At 35.9% G+C, this 17,031-nt stretch overlaps 1 protein-coding gene across 1 annotated transcript; it reads left to right on the top strand.

Annotated features, from left to right (window-relative positions):
* The first annotated feature begins 2,185 nt into the window (after positions 1-2,185).
* Positions 2,186-8,017, top strand: LOC114531741. Its single transcript, XM_028553360.1, has 6 exons — positions 2,186-2,532; positions 2,666-2,740; positions 3,773-4,159; positions 5,272-5,661; positions 6,636-6,734; positions 7,663-8,017. Exons 2-6 carry the CDS (start codon positions 2,668-2,670, stop codon positions 7,716-7,718), a joined length of 1,005 nt encoding a protein of 334 aa, XP_028409161.1. The 5' UTR covers positions 2,186-2,532; positions 2,666-2,667; the 3' UTR covers positions 7,719-8,017.
* Positions 8,018-17,031: the final 9,014 nt, after the last annotated feature.

Below are 17,031 nucleotides of genomic sequence, written 5' to 3'. Positions count from 1 at the left end.
TACTTACACAAGAAGTATTGAGAATTCTACTGAACTGTAGTACGCGGTTACCATAGGAAGTGGTTGTTGATCATGTGAACAATATGATGATACGTCTACAGTTTTCTGGTTATGATGCGAAATCTAGAATGGAGGTAGTAAAGTCAGCTTTAAAGGCATATGATAACATCAAGAAGTTAGACAGCTGTGAAAAGAGGCCCATGTATAGGACTAGAGAGTGGCGACAGGTTGATCGAGCCGAAGAAAAACGTAAGAAACGAGACACCTGGTATAAGAAGGGAGGATATGACAGTGTTATTTTTATACCAGCAACACCAAGATCTGCCCTTAAACAACGATATGAAGAAGAAGTTAAATGTGTGGGACTTAACATCAAGATAGTAGAACAATCTGGAGTAACACTTAAACAACGACTACAACGATCTAACCCTTTCCGGGAGAAACGATGTCAAAGAAGAGAGTGTTTGGCTTGCCAAAGTAATAGGAAAGGAGAATGTGGTGCCACTGGAGTCACGTACGAACTTGTTTGCCAGGAATGCAAACACATATATGTGAGAGAAACGTCAAGAAGTGCATATAGTCGTGGCAAAGAGCATTTACACTCCTTGAATCGTCGTGAAGAACAGTCTGTCATGTGCCGGGAGACATGCAAATGAGAAGCATGGAGGCGATATACCACTCTTTATAATGAATGTTACTGGCATTTTCCGTGACGATGCAATGTTAAGACAGGTTACAGAAGCAGTAAACATCAACAGAGTAAAGCAAAGTGAACTAATGAACACAAAGAATGAATGGAATTATGTGAAAATTCCCCGTGCTATCGTGACAGTAGATTGATCATGTTATTACATGAAGTTTCAACAGTAGATGGATAATATATTTGTATTACATGAAGTTTTTTAAGTTTTTAACATTTGTTTACACGCCCAGGGCGCATATAAGATATATATCTTATATGCGCCCTGACACGCCTAAAAACGCTCAGGTTGATGCAAGTTGATAATAAACAGGATGGAGCAACGTTGTGCTGCCCACATTGTTCAGAGTTGTTATCAACATTTATCAATTATTGGACGAGGTCGAGCAAAATATCGTGATTTGTCGGTGGCGAGCAGATCAATTATTTGCCGATGCCGAAGGCAGAGGCAAATAATTGATCTGCGAGCCACCGACAAATCACGATATTTTGCGAGAACCGAGTTCAATAATTGTTTTATCATTCACCACTTAATTTTCAATTCATTCACCACACAATTTTCAATTTTGAGTTCGTTTTATCGAACAGTTCGCCAAAGCGAGTCGCCATTGTTTATAAAATTGACATTAATGCGCATGCTCAGAGTATTATTTGCAGCTGAGTATTATTTGCACGCAGTTAACTGCAGGTAAATTAACCAATCAAAATTGAGAATACTATAAAGTGAATGATAATGAACAATATTGTTGAAACTGAATCGGGTGTAACAATATTGTTCAATATTAATAACAACTCTGAACAATGTGGGCAGCACAACATTGCTCCATCCTGTTTATATCAACTTGCATCAACCTGAGCGTTTTCACGCGGTATATGGCGATTTGTTGAAAAGGTCCGGAGGACGAAACTAGTACTTTTAATCGCCTTTTTATCTTTTTACCTTTTTATTGTACATAGTGTCGAAAGTTAACAATATATGTATTGAGATATTATTATGAGTTTGAGCAAAACTTTCTTGGCTGCAGCAACAGATATATCTAGAAATTTTGCTTTTCCAGTGTTGAGAAAATCTCCCTGATTTTTAGGAGATCTCCAGGTTTTTAAAGTGGTCAGCAGCATATTCTCCCTGTATTACTTTTTTTAGGTTGACAGGTCTGCTATGGGCAAAGCCCTCAGGCCTCAGAAAATATCAACACTTAGGGATATATTTCGCCGAATCCCCGGCCCCTCACTCCAGGTCTATAAATGATATATTATACCGAAAAAGTATTGTGAGCTTGTAGTCCTGTACAATAGCCAAACATACAGTAAATACAGTACACAAGAATAGCCAAACATACAGTAAATAGGGAACTGGGATATGATACCGCGAAAAATATCCTCGTCACATGGTACAAATGATTTTTTTTGATTGGGCAGTTTGAATTTTGGAAATAATATAAACAAACATATATATGGTTTAACAGGCTGAATCAACCAGATGCATTTGAGGCAGTCGGTTAATCCTGGACAGAACTGTTTATAAAAGTGACAAATCCTTCGATCAATGTCTGATGAATGAATATCTTATCGCGTTGGGGTGATTGCATTATTGTCGAAGGGGTTTGGAAAGTGTAACGTTTTGTTAAGTGAAAACTGGAGTCGAATTTGTAACAGTGTAATTAACAGATGTTGTCGACGAACATGAATTACTATATGGTTTTCAATCTTTGCAGCTAGTCACGCCTGTTACGAAGGGTTGAATATTGAAGGAGCGCTTGTATTTCAATCAAGATTTAAAATTCTTAGATTTAGCAGCTTAATCGAAGGACTGACAGGAACTTCATCTTAAGGTGAGATTTAGCAAGATACTGTACTTGCGTGCGTTAATTGTTCCCCACACTGAAAAGCTAAAAAAAACTGAAAGTGTTATATATTTTTACGATTTATTCATTCCATGTTTCTATTCCGTTTTTGCGAATTCAGACATGACGTCGATTTTCCTATCAAGACATGTCAGACAATTGGTAATCTTTCTTTCGGCTATCAGTGAAGTATACGGTAACGTGCATATTTCCTTTCCTGCATGTAAATATCTTAAATTCGATTTAGTGTGGTTCGATCACGGCTGTCAAAAAATTCAGCGATGCTTCAGCAAGTACGAGTGTGGAAATGAGCCGGGGGACGTAGTCGTAGAGGCTAAACAGCCCTTTCTTTATTGTAAGAGTTGATTATAAGTAAGTTAAAAGACATTTGTACTTGTGACATACTGAAACAACCCTAATTAATCACGGTCGCATAAGCAGAATTTCAAAGGCCGCGCGGGGTAATAAAACTAATACTACAATAGTGAGTTTAAGATGCACCAAATCTATGACGCGGACGTGAAGTAATACTGCTTCTGCTCCAATGAATTTCCACAGTTTCCCATCAGCGATGAAAATTATAGACTCTTTTTGATAAACAAAGTCAGAGCCGTACTGTGAAACAAATTAATACTGGTTTCCTAACACTATAGTAGCAGTTTTCATGTCACCTCCGCGTCGGAGATTTGGTGCATCTTAAACTCGCTAATTTAATGGCAAACAGACTTTACGAGAGTGGAAAACATTAGACGTCTATTATAGTTAGAGGCATGTTGAATCAGTTGTCAAATCAGGGTAAATCAGAATAAATGACCACAGCTTCAACTCGAAATCATATTGGTAGATTTTTATGTAAAAATATTCTATAGAAAGAACCAATAGCGCTGTTATTACGCTAGTTTTTTTTATTGGAAATTAGGCCCTGTGACTCATTATTAGGCCCTGTGACTTATTCTGACTTCCCCTGAATCCGCCACTGTGTTGAATAGAAGCTCACAGAGCCCCTGTTAAGATTGAAGGGGCCTAAAAGTGCAGGGGCTTTGCCCCTTGTTATAATTCAAAAAGTTATGTTAAATTTTTAAAACTGTTCAGAGCAAAGTTTGAATTTCCTTCTAATTCACCCTGCTGTTGAAGTATATCAGAGAGCCCCATTGACATTCTGGCTATACATGCACCCCTGCAGGTGCATCTTTTTTCAACTTGATATCAATCAACTGTTCATTTCTAGGTCAGGCTTGCAACATTACAAGCCCAAAAGACGACTATGATATAAGTGTTCAAGTCGGATCAAACTTTACGATCAACATTTCATATACATGCACACCACTTGACGAAATCGAAAGTGTGTATTGGTATTTTTCAATTTATCCTAATGCATATAAAGATAAAGTTGAACTTGTTGAGTTTTATGAATGGTTCTACGAAATATATGATCGTACCATGGATATCCATGTTACTGGCTCATTCGGAAATAGTGGCAGGTTGACATTTACGGTATATAACGCTACACTAACTTCCAATGGCACATTTTTTGCTCTATTGTACAAAAAAGAGAGACTTCAACCACACTATGGATATCCTATACAAATTCTAAAAGTGGTTGTCGTTATCAAAGGTAATCAAAATTAGGAATTAGGAGCTCTTCAGTAAATAAATTCCAATTTGCTGGAAATCTGGAATTACTGCTAGAAGCTTAATTGGTAGACACAGCCTACTTAATTGGGGACTGTTCATATATTTGTCCTATATACCCGACTCTGCAAACTGACTTCTTTTAATTGATAGCAACTTTCTACGCTTATTAGCCATTTCCTAATCGAGCAGGGTACTGGGTATAGTCGCGAACCGCAAAGCATCTATGGCCTGTTTTGAGGGATAAATAATTACAAATGATTACATTTGTCCCTCCAAACAGTCCATAGATGCTTTGCGGTTCGCGAATAGACCCAGTACGCTGCTCGATTGGGAAATGGCTAATTGGAACATGAATATATGTGTATTATCTCTTATCCCCAATTAAGCTTCTAACGACGACCTTGATTACTGGCGAGATTCCTAGAGATTCAAAATTTTCAAACAAAACTGAGTTATCATGCACCTGGTGTTATTCATATACAAAGGGTGAAAAATTTAAATCGTCGTCGTTGCATTGATAGCGGTAGTCAACATGCAGTTCTCGTTTCAATATTTTCTAAGCAATTTCGCATCGCTTTCATTTACTTTACATTTGATGAAAACAAAAACAAAATATTGAATTATTTAGTTTACCTAATCTCTACAAAAGCAATTAAATTTTTTCTTGAGCATTTATTTGTTTATTTTTAACTCAGAATTTCTCTGTTTTTCATGTTGAATTGGATCGGTAACGCCGGTCTATTACGGGAAAGTGCCAGTCCATTGCTTTCCCGTAATGGACCGCTAAAACTTCTTCTCAGCCAATCACTGAGCTCCATTTGACGCTTGCCTTATAATAAAACCGCCTAATCAACATTCAGACATTTAACGAACCCTTGTTTTCTTTATTTCTTTCTGAATGGGGTGAAAATATACGGTTTAAAATACAGATTTTACTAAAAAAAAATTTTTCGACGTTGCATCCAGCTAAAGGATATACGTTAGCAGGATATGGCAATAACGGTTAAACTTTAACCTAGTGTTGATACGAGTGTCTTAACCCGGCTAAATGGTATTTTTCCCAACCTAAAAGAACTTGGTTTTATCTCGCAGGTATTATAACGTCAATTTCTTCACGCACTGAACCTACTATAGAAACCATGAAAATGAATCAATCTACAACGAAAGTAAATCAACCTACAACGAAAGTACATCAACCTGCAACGAAAGTAAATCAACCTACAACAAAAGTACATCAACCTACAACGAAAGTAAATCAACCTACAACGAAAGTACATCAAACTCCAACGAAAGTAAATCAACCTACAACGAAAGTAAATCAACCTACAACGAAAGTAAATCGAGCTACAACGAAAGTAAATCAACCCACAACGAAAGTAAATCGACCTACAACGAAAGTAAATCAACCTACAACGAAAGTACATCGACGTACAACAGAAGCAAAACAAGCAAAAACGAATGAATCAACAACAATAGTCATAGGTATAACTTAATTACTTGCAGTAACTTGCTTGTCAAATGATTATGTTGCTGATAAACTCTGAACCATTTTTTAGGTAATTACGTAATGTTTGAAAATAGTAGTGAAACTGAGTGCTACCAGGTGTGAGATGACGTTGCCGATAATAAGGCCTGTTTTCCATTCCAATCGTAACGTAACGTAGCGTATTTCTTTTTTTCCGAAGTATTCGACCGGAACTAATGACTTTAAAACAATGAGATACATAGAGATTACTTCATGGTTGGCGAGTGCGTACGATTTTTATGCACGAGTTGTGAAGGATCGCAATACGAACGAGTGAGCGCAGCGAACGAGTGAGTTTGCGATCCTTCGCAACGAGTGCATAATAAAAATCGTACAAACGAGCCAACCATGAAGTAATTTGTTTATTAAATGTGTATAGAGATCAATTTGACAACGACACGCTTTTAATATACAAAAACACAGCGAACAACAAAATCGAAACTTTATGCATGAAAACATATTTATTACCGTTCAGTTTCTTTGTAATTTTGTTCAATAGAAGTTAGACATTCTTTCCGAAAGATTTGAGATGTGCTGAATGTAAAAATATCTTGAATATGAGCATTATGTTTTGAATCTCACTCCTATATTTCGACGCCATCTTGAAAGAAAATGTAAACAAATTGCCGCCAAAATGACATGCGACAATTTTTCACGTGTGAAGAATATCGTACGTCCAATCAAAAGCCGTGTATGGCATTTTTTCACACGTGAAAAACATCGTACGTCCAATCAAATTGCATGAAATTTATTTACACAGTGAAATACGATTTTTATTTCATCATTCTGCTGTGCATAAATCTCTATACACATATAATAAGCTACGTTTCGCTACGATACGGTTGAAGTGGAAAACGGCCTTAAACGACCACGTCGACCATATCTGAACTGGATGCATCTCAAAGGTTAATTTTCGCTTCATTATTTATAGGGTTCTCGCATGGTATTGGTTGGTGGTTAGTTTTGCTGTTATCATGTCTCATTTTTTCTGTTGTTTTCTTCACTGTTGTTCTATTTATCCACTATACTGGTAGGTGGTAGTTGAGGTAGGAGAAGCACATCCCAACTACATAATCCAAGATACACTGATACAACAGCTCTGGGTTGGTACATGCTTGACTTGATCTATCAGATCAACTGCATGAATCATAGATCTGATCGACTGTGGTCATGCGGTTGCTGCTAGTGATCATGCAGTTGGGTTGTATAGACGAGGTACGGCGTGTCCAGGCCCATTAAACTGCGAAGTGGTTAAAGCAGGAGGGTGTAAGCGCAAAATCACTTATTTGGTTTAATATCCATTAAAGCCGTATCCAAGGCGACTAAGGTTTGAGTTTTTGAGCTGAGACTAAGGCAAGGAGAGTATTCAACCTTAGCATACAATATATGTATATACCGGCAAACATACTGCGAGAAAAAAGTACTTTTTCAGAATTTTTTCGCTCAAGGTTTTGACTTTTAGGTTAAGGCTTTAATGTCAATGCATGTTTTAGTGTTATGTTCGAGTTTGTAGTTGTCTGTTGTGCTTAATTAAATTACATTTAACTGAGTGGTTATATATACAATAAGTTGGTGACGTTCGATCAACCATATTACATCCTTCAAGTTTGTAAAGTGGAAATCTAATACATAAATTATTATTTTTTTACTTGGTTTTCCAGAGACAATTTTAGCTGCATGGCTGAAGATATAAGTTCATCGATCGTTCTACGAATTACCTTTACAAGCTTTCACTTAAAATTAATTAGTTCAAATTTGCCGAAAAATCTGTCAAAATTACAAAAAATCCCTATGTTACAATCCCTATGTTACAATTAATCCCTATGTTAAATTCACTTAGAATCTTTATGTTACAATCCCTATGTTACAATTAATCCCTATGTTACAATCCCTATATTCGCTATGGGCCTGGACGCAGAATATTACGCACTTTGATTATGTATTTGTATGTCTTATAGGTAATCCACGCATTTCTACGTGGTACATGCATCTTTGCAATGTTGGAAAATACTGATGGTTAGATATAGATTTATAACAAAAAACTAGTTGAGTTATATTAGAGTTGCATTCTCCATGCATTTGACTTTAAATTTAATCTGACTCCTCAACAGTCCCTTGTGATTCTGTACTCAGGAGAATCATCCTACGTCAGAAAATAATATTTAGTATGTAATACTTTTTATATTTGGAGAGGATCGTACAACCTCGTTCTCAGGGTCTTTTGAGGATCGTATAGCTTTTATTCAACTCGTTATTTCATTTCCGCCATGATTCGCTATATATGTAAAGGCGCACATGGAGACCGGAAGCGATGCGGTTACGCGAATTTTCATTTTTCAGAAGCATAGCTAAAAGTTATATTCTGGAGGCAAATATTATGATAGGTTAAAATTTATTTGCTTTTAGAAAATAAAAAACTTTGAAGCGGCGCGATTTTTAACGTTTGTTATTTTCTGAAAGCAAATACATTTTACCCTATCATAATATTCTTGTAGATTACTCAACAATAATACATTTTACTGCTTTGGCGTCCATGGATCCTAAAGTTTGCTTCCAGAATTCAATTTATATGCTTCTGAAAACTGGAAATCCGCGTCGCTTTGCCGCATCGCGTCTGGTCTGTGTCGACCTTTAAGGCCTGTTTTTAACTTCAATCGTAACGTAACGTAGCGTATTTTTTTGTTTCCGAAGTATTCGAGCAAAACTAATGACTTTAAAACAATGAAATACGCTACGTTTCGCTACGATATGGTTGAAGTGGAGAACGGCCTTAAGGGCTGCTTTCCACTTATGCGTTTTTTATACGCACGTACACGCACGGGAAATTTGAAATGCTTCCAAATTTTTATTATTTAACATCCAGGTCTACAAGTGCATACTAAAATATGCGGAAAACTAAGTTCTTTCGATTTATTTACTTCGTTCTTTCAAAGATAACATATATAAGGATTTACACTTTTACGTGCGTGTACGTGCGTATGAAAAACGCATAAGTGGAAAGCAGCCTTAAGGCTGACAAACACCGGACGCGATTTGCCAACGCGACGCGAAATCAGGAATATCACGAATTTTTCAGTTTTCATAATTTGCTAATTTTGACAATGTTGTGATATTCTTGGTGATTGCTAAATGACAGTACATTTTGAATTTTCTGTTTCCTATATCTCTCAAAATTATCTTTCGGAATTGAATTTCTTTGCTTCTGAAAATAAAGAATTCGAATCGCGTCTATGCAGGGTGTATGAGCATTAAAGGTCTACACAGATCATATGATAGCACAAACCGATTTTTAGTTTTCTGAAGCATATAAATTGAATTCTGGAAGCAAATTTGAAATCTATGGACGCCAGAGCGATCAAAATGCATCATCGTTAAGCAATCTACAAGATATTATAATAGGTTAAGATTTATTTGCTTTTGGAAAGTTAGAAACATTGAAACACATTGAAAAAACAAGAAAACAAGAGAGGCATTGAAAAATCGCGCCGCGTTGCCAAATCGCGTTCCGTCTGTGTGGACCTTTAAGGGCAGGACTCTTAGCAGCAGTACAACTTCCCGCATATTTGTATCGCTGTAAATTATCCGCCTATGGATAAAATAAAGCTACGTGTAACTATCTTCATTCAAACATTTTCCATTTAAATAAACTTAGTTTCCATATATTAAAACGAGTGTTAGAAGTTAGAACTATATAGTTTCGAATCAGCCTTTTAAAAGGAATTTCACTGCTGATCGATGTTACAAAATTTACGTTAAAGCCGCCTTGGTTTAAACCTGTAGGCGTGTCGTATTATTCAGCCCGTGCCGTAAACTCCATTTTTTTTAAACTATACCAATCAACCGCACAATCATTAAGTGATTAATTCGAATTTCCCTTCTAAGTTGACTGAACAGCTTGTAATTTGGTAAATGCGCATTTTGAACAGGCTGACGTGGATGACGGCGTGATATATCCAAACGGCTTCACTTTTTGCCGCCAAAATCAAACCGAGTTTATATCATTTTTTAAAATGCGTCAAAACAGTAGTGCTCCAGATAAAGAAATTCGAATTAAACAAGGGCTGTTCCAGTCTGCAAGTATAATTTCGGTTATATTTCGGGAACTCCGGTCGAAATATATGAGAATAAAGCGCGGTATGGCCTATGGCATACCAATCTGTGAAGCACATATTGGTATGCCATACCGCATGTATTCTCAGATATATCGACCCCAAATATAATTGAGGTCACTGTGTTGACATCGCCATCAAATTCAGTGATCCCCAATTTTTTTTTCATCATCACACGAGAATAAATGCCTAATCGATAGCAGACAGGATTTAGACAGATTTTGACGCTTGGTTTGCTATATTATGATGCCTGATAGCCACATTTACAGATACTGATTTCAATCCTTTATTCAAACATTTAGATGCTTAATATCCCTGTTTAAAATGTGCATTTGAAAGTTTCAATAAACTGCACGGAGCCAATAAGACATTTTTAGTTTACACTTAATGCTGAAAAATTTACAATATATATACGCCGCCCTGATGTGGACGCCGCACCCGCTGATCAAAAAATTCAGTGAGTCGAGAGATAAATACGGTGCAACGAAACAATACGGCATATGCCCTTGGCTTTATTCATCATTATGCATTTTTCCCCTTATCGATATTTAGAATAAAGGTCAAGCTTCGAGAATGTCGCATGTAAGCCTCGAGATAACCAATGACAAGTAATTAAAGTACTCGAACTCTGTCTCTTCGTAAGATCGTCATTCTATTATTTACACGCGGGCACTCTGCCAACCTAGCAAAACTGGTACTAATACTAAATTGGTTGCCGATCGAGTCTTAGAATTTTACTTTATGGGCGTAAACAAAAAAGGTTTATAAAGCAAACAAAAAAATTTTTATCCATAACATAGCTAATTGTAATGAGCATGCATATTCATAAATATTTTTACTGATAAGCAAATTGTGTATCATGTTTTGTGTATCAAACCTCTTAAGGAAATTATCTTATTGCTCTGTGATGTAAATGGTTGTGTATTTTGAAACTATATGCCATAGCTGTGGAGGCGATTTTGTGCATGCATTTTAACATGCTAATCTTTTTTGATACTGCATGAGATGCGAAAGATCGAGTCGATCAGTTTCATTGAAACTGAAAATTGAAAATTGAAATAAGGTTTTATAAGGAATTATTGTTTGGCAATAAGTGCTCGTTTCCATCCATCAAAAGACAAATATTGCCGCAATGAGTGCAAGCTAGTGTAAGCGGACCTTATAATATTTGCAGAAATTTTATCATTGCCATTGGAACTTCATCTATATTTGTATACCAGCTTTTTTTATTATGAACCTTTCAATTTACAGTGTCCAGGGTTAGCTGTAAAATTATGACATTATAAACTCCTCAGCTAAACATACCACGCATTTGTGAAGAAAAACGTATAAAAGACAAGTATATATGCATGCATATATACTAAAAGAACCCGTCACTATCCGCGAGTCCGTGTCCGCGTGCCCGCCTTTTGCGCCATGCCTATATGCTAGCTTTGTTGTGTAGAATAGAATAGAATGGAATAGAATAGAATAGAGGTTTATTCAAATTACTTTGCAGCAAAAGCTGAATTACGTAATGATTACAACCTTTGTATTAAAATTAATTATGATACTACTGATATTACTTACATCAAAAAGTTTAAAAAGCAGAATAAAATTCAGTTAAAATCTAAAAGTCAGGTAGACCTAAACCTATTTAATTTTATTATTGAATCTGTTGCACATAGCAAAGATAAAAGAGTTTTTGGTCCTTTCAGTTTTAATTAGAGGCAAGTTAAAATTATTTACATTCCTTAAAAGATAGCCTGGATCATATCTTCCAGGCAATAAGTGACGAATCTTGTAATTTTCATCGGACATTACAGATTGGAACAAAGTGTCACATAAATATTCGTGATGATTTTCCATGGATTTAATGTTTAACAATCTGAGAGCATCAAGGTAATGCGTATCGGGCATAATTATCGCAATTGCCCTTTTCTCCAACCGTATCAGTTCATTCTTTAAATATTGTGGTAATGAGTTATAGAATACTGGTATTGCATAATCAACAACAGATCTGATACATGAAGTGTAAAACAATGCTAAATCTTTCGATTTCACTTTGGCACGTTTTAATTGTGAGAGAAAGTATAATCTTTTATTCACTTTCTTAACAACAACCGCGATGTGCTCATTCCATTCCAATTTACTGTTTATAGTGAGACCCAACAGCTTTATACTTTCCACGACTTCTAATTCTTTACCATTAAGAACCAAGGGATCCAGATCAATGGGATTTGCGGAAAACGTAATGCGCAGTTCTTTGCATTTCTCTGAGTTTAGTTGCATCCTGTTTTTTTCAGACCAGCAAGACATTTCGTTTACTAGGCTCTGAGCTTTACTAATGCCGTTTTTCCCGACTATCTCAGATGTTGTTGAGTCGTCAACATACTTCCATAGATCCCCTTGAGATATATGTAAGTCGTTTATTAAAATAATAAACAACCAGGGACCTAATTTTGTGCCCTGAGGGACGCCTGATGGAACAGAGTCCCACGACGAAAAGCAGGAATTTCCCAGCTTAATTCTCTGGAATCTATCGGTAAGAAAATCCATAATCCAATTTACGACACTGTGGGGAATATCTAATTGTGACACTTTTTGATCAGGATTGAATGGTCTATGAAATCAAAGGCTTTCCGATAGTCGAAAAGAATTGTTCTAATAACTGATCCATTTCCATCTGTTCCAGTGTACCATTGGTGTAACATATTAATAAGTGCCATTGTTGTAGATGATTCAGGTATAACGCCGTATTGATTCCGATTAATCGCCTTTAGTACAGCTGGCTTTACATATTTATTTACCACAAATTCTTCTGCCACTTTAGAAACGCACGAAGTAAGCGAAATCGGTCTTAGATCTTTTTCCGGGTGTTTCACAATCTTAATTTTTGGCATTGGAATAACATCTGCCTTTTTCCAAAGGGAAGGAACATACTGCTCTCGAAAGGATGCGTTGAGAATAAGGGTAATAGGAAATGCAAGGATAAATGAATATTCCTTTAGAAGCCAGTTAGGGATTTCATCTGGACCAGCTGCTTTGTTCACCTTAAGTTTTGATAAGACTCTCTGTACTGATAATTCTGATACATTGAGAAAAACTGGAGACTCTTCCAAAGGGTATTTGGGTAGTGGAGAATATACTCATTCAGTGGGTCTAGAAATGCCGCGTTAATCTTATTTGCTTGATCTTTAGGGCTTAAATTGGAGAATTCCTCAACGCCTGTAAAGTTGGACACGCTTTCCTTGATCTTAAAATTACAAATACGTTTCACCTCGTGTCAGTAGTCAAATATGCGTGATTAAAAAGTTCAAAGCTTTAGCTTTTATCCTCCAAATCCGAGCAACTAATAGAGTAGAGTAGGCGGGAATTAATAGAGTAGAGCAACTAATAGAGTAGAGTAGACGAGAATTTTTCCGTTGCTGTATCATTCCTTGCCCGTAGACGTATAATTTATATAGAGCTGCTTGCAGTAATCTTTCGCTTTCTGTCGTGACCCATTTTGACACAAAGACAACTACTTCGCGAAAAAGATTTATCAGAAATTTTGAAGTGAAGTCGGAGATAATCGAAATGCCCGACTTGCATTCAAGACAAGTGTTTGTTTTGATATATACATATATATTACATAATATGCTTGCTTGATAAATTCAGCCAAAACATTGAGCTCAACGGTAAAAGGCCTCGTGATGCTTATCAAGTAAACGTAGTTTAATGATAATGCTCCTAAACGGAACCGGATAATTAAACCCTACAAAAACCAATGTATGTGTAGATAAATACAGGTGTTATATATGCACTGTTAAAATTTATATACATATAGCTAGGTATAAATCAACTTCACTCGGTTAGAACGCTCGAACTCAAATCTCGACTTCAAACGCAATCAAGTATTATATAGCTTTAAATTGAATAGTACTGGAAAATTGTATCAAGGTAAGTTTAAATTTTTGTTTTTTGGAAAGATTATAGGAAGCACAGTTGAAAGTAGAACATGCAAACATGCATGGAAAGTAATCATCGGGCATGTTGCAAGGTAACGTATGTTACAGTAAGACGTCCTCTATATAGGGTTCATCAAAAACCTCATTATAGTAATAAACGTGTCTTTATTGCATATCAAGGAGTTCACCATACCAAAATCCTTTCAAATTGACTGCCTGCAAGTAGGCTCCTTGACTCTGTTGTCTTTTCACTTATTGCTTCGTCCATGGTCGTGAGCGATGACGCAACAACAAAAAATAACACCTCTTCGTCTTGACATGAATATATATATATGATATTGCGAATGCGCTGTTAAGCCAGTTTTCTACTATATAGACTAATTTATTCGCGCGAACTGATCATTAAAAAGTAGGAATCGATCCTACTTTTTCGTGGAGAATTCTTTTGCATAGGGTCACATATGCCCTATTGCTCTTCAACGAGCGTCGCATCCAGACAAGTCCTGGGTACAAATGAGCACGAAGAATAATAAAAAACAACAACCTAGTGCTGCGACTGCGAGTTTTGTTAACTTTCTATCACTTACACTCAAAAGGGACTTCTGCTAGGGGCTTACCCGCAATTATTTTGTTATAAAAGCCATAATTTCCATATTCGTCTAAATGTTAACACAATAATATGGTCATCGAAAGCGATTAATATTCGCCTTAATTTCACCATATTAATGGCAAATGACGACTGCGCTACAATTACTGAAACTAAAATCTGAATTATTTTAAACTTGTTGTAGATGATGTTTCCTATTACTTTGGCCTTGGGAATTTTTTCGTATGTATTAGCGTTCAACGAAAAAAGTAAGACAATATATAAAGCCACTTAGCCACTGATTTTTATATGAGCTGATATATACAGCGGTTATCTCGACCGATCAGATTGCAAAATAGGCAATAAAAATTCATTCTTTTTAGATTCGATGACATTAACGGAAAAACCTAAAACCAAGATTTACGTATCCTGGTATCAGAATATGAAAATAACATTGAAATGGCGCTACACGTTTAAAGGCGTCTCGCCGGAAATTCGGTGCATGTCTATCAACCCCAAAAAGGAAGTCGGGTTTACAAACATCGTAAGAAATGGTTCGGGAATAATTTTTGTAAACCTAACCATCAAACATTTTACTGCCAAAAGTGAAAAACTGCGGTTTATACTTCGGTTAAAACAAGTGAAAGGTGTGAGGTCATCATTTGTAACCCTACATATTTTCAAAGGTAAATCCTCAACCTCGTTCCCATGGCCTTTTACCTTGATTCTGGGTTGGGGTAATTAACCCCATTCTCTCGCTCCATTCCCAACATCAAACAACTCTTAAAAAGTAAACTGATGTCGTGATCGTCACCATATATGAATCCGGTATATGCTCTAAACGGGGTCTTAGTTTGTGGTGTGGTCTCGCGTGATGTTCGCGAATCATATTCACCAGTGATTATGTACATTTATGTAAGCGCTATTTACGGCGAACTGGTAGAAATCTTGCTTCTCCATTGGATAGTTTGAATTTAGGGTGTACAAAAATAATTATAAATAATTATTCGAACTATTCCTCGTGGATGTGACTGGTTATGGTCTTAGTATACACGCAGGGTGTCTCAGAAAATTTGTTACGGTTTTTGTAAATTAAGTGCTTTGCTAAATTTTGTAAATTTCTCCCAGATTTAATCTTACAAATCTCAAAATAACCTCATTCCTAGGGTTTGTGCTCTGAAAACCGTGGTTGCTGTCTGAATTTCGAAGTGAATTTCACACAGCATTACCCTGGGATAGGGAGTGTATAAATCGTACCGAATTTTATAACTGATATAGGTGTCATTATATAATAAGGGGTCATTTGACTAATTGCATTGTGGTTTTAAATTTCCAGCTACAACCTCCCTAACATTGATGTCCTCCAAAGAAGGTAACAAGTTTTAAAATATTTCCTTATTGCTAAGCACTGTATTGTTTATTAAAACCTTCATCTCAATGTTATGTTAATTCAAAATTTTTGAATTTTTAGTGTCAACTACTTTTTTTTTCTCCATCTTTTCGTCGTCTGAAGGTGACAATTTCATATACATTGCCAGAATTTATCAGAGCTATAAATAGTTAATTGTTCGTGAAACGATTTTTTACATCATACATGCAGTTGGTGTTTCAATATCTCGTTTATATATATATATATTTTATTTTCAGCGAGTTTTCAAACATTTTAATTTGATTTCTATATATAATATAACTGAAGCAAATAATTTAACTGCTCATCGAATGATTTTAATCATTTTATCATACAGTGGCTAATTCTAAAGTTCTTCTTTCTTCAGTGATCACCACCATAACCCCGACGTCTTCAAAAGCAGGTAACAAGTTTAATCATTAAGATTTTTGAACTATTAAAAATTCTGCTTGCTGCTGCTGGCCCACTTTAGGCATGTTTTATTTTTCAGTGATTGCTCAGTCTATTTCTCCTACGCCTTCTTCCAGCAAAACAACAACAGGTAACATTTCAACGCGAGTTATTGACTTATCGTATATACCGCATATAGGCGGTTGTTCGATGTTTCGGCTTACCTCATAAACCGACCCGTGGTAGCCTATACGTGGCTGGACAAAGGTGCGTGGAATTGGTTTAATTAAGGTGATCTTATACAAAAAAATCACGATTTATTCTGTTTTTTAAATTTCAAGGAATGGAAACTTAAGGTGGTCCACTACTATTAAATGTTTTGCAGGCTATAAATATAAAATTTCTACGATCTATCTGAAACAACCAGTGGCTATTTCTCAACATTCGAGCAATATTGTCTTTCTTTGTGTTGCATATATATATATATAATCCAAGATTATATATATATATATATATATATATATATATATATATATATAATATATATATATATATATATATATATATAACACACAGAGACAGCGCGCAATAAATGTTAGATAGTCCATAGATTAAGGAAAGGAGAGAAAGAAAGACCCGACAATTAGAAAAAATTGAGACAGGAATTTATAGTTCTTTGCTGGCTTTAAGTCCAGTGTTGTGTATGTTCGATTAGGAGTGCTTCGAGAAGGCGAGAATATGATAGTTATTAGATTAATTTAGTTACGTGGAGAATTCTATAATTATTGAAAACTAAAGAGAAGAAGAAGGATTATTCAAAGTTAAAGGTATATCGTTAAGTAATGAGAACTGGTTTTGTATTGTGGCTAAGAATTGAGCGTACTCACACTCAGAGAAATGTTGGC

The sequence above is a fragment of the Dendronephthya gigantea genome, unplaced genomic scaffold, assembly GCF_004324835.1.
Source record: "Dendronephthya gigantea isolate DGI-Jeju-01 unplaced genomic scaffold, DenGig_1.0 000074F, whole genome shotgun sequence".
NCBI classification, from domain to species: Eukaryota; Metazoa; Cnidaria; class Anthozoa; order Malacalcyonacea; family Nephtheidae; genus Dendronephthya; species Dendronephthya gigantea.
Note: the sequence above shows the minus strand (reverse complement) of the source record. Positions and strands in the feature narration are given on the sequence as shown.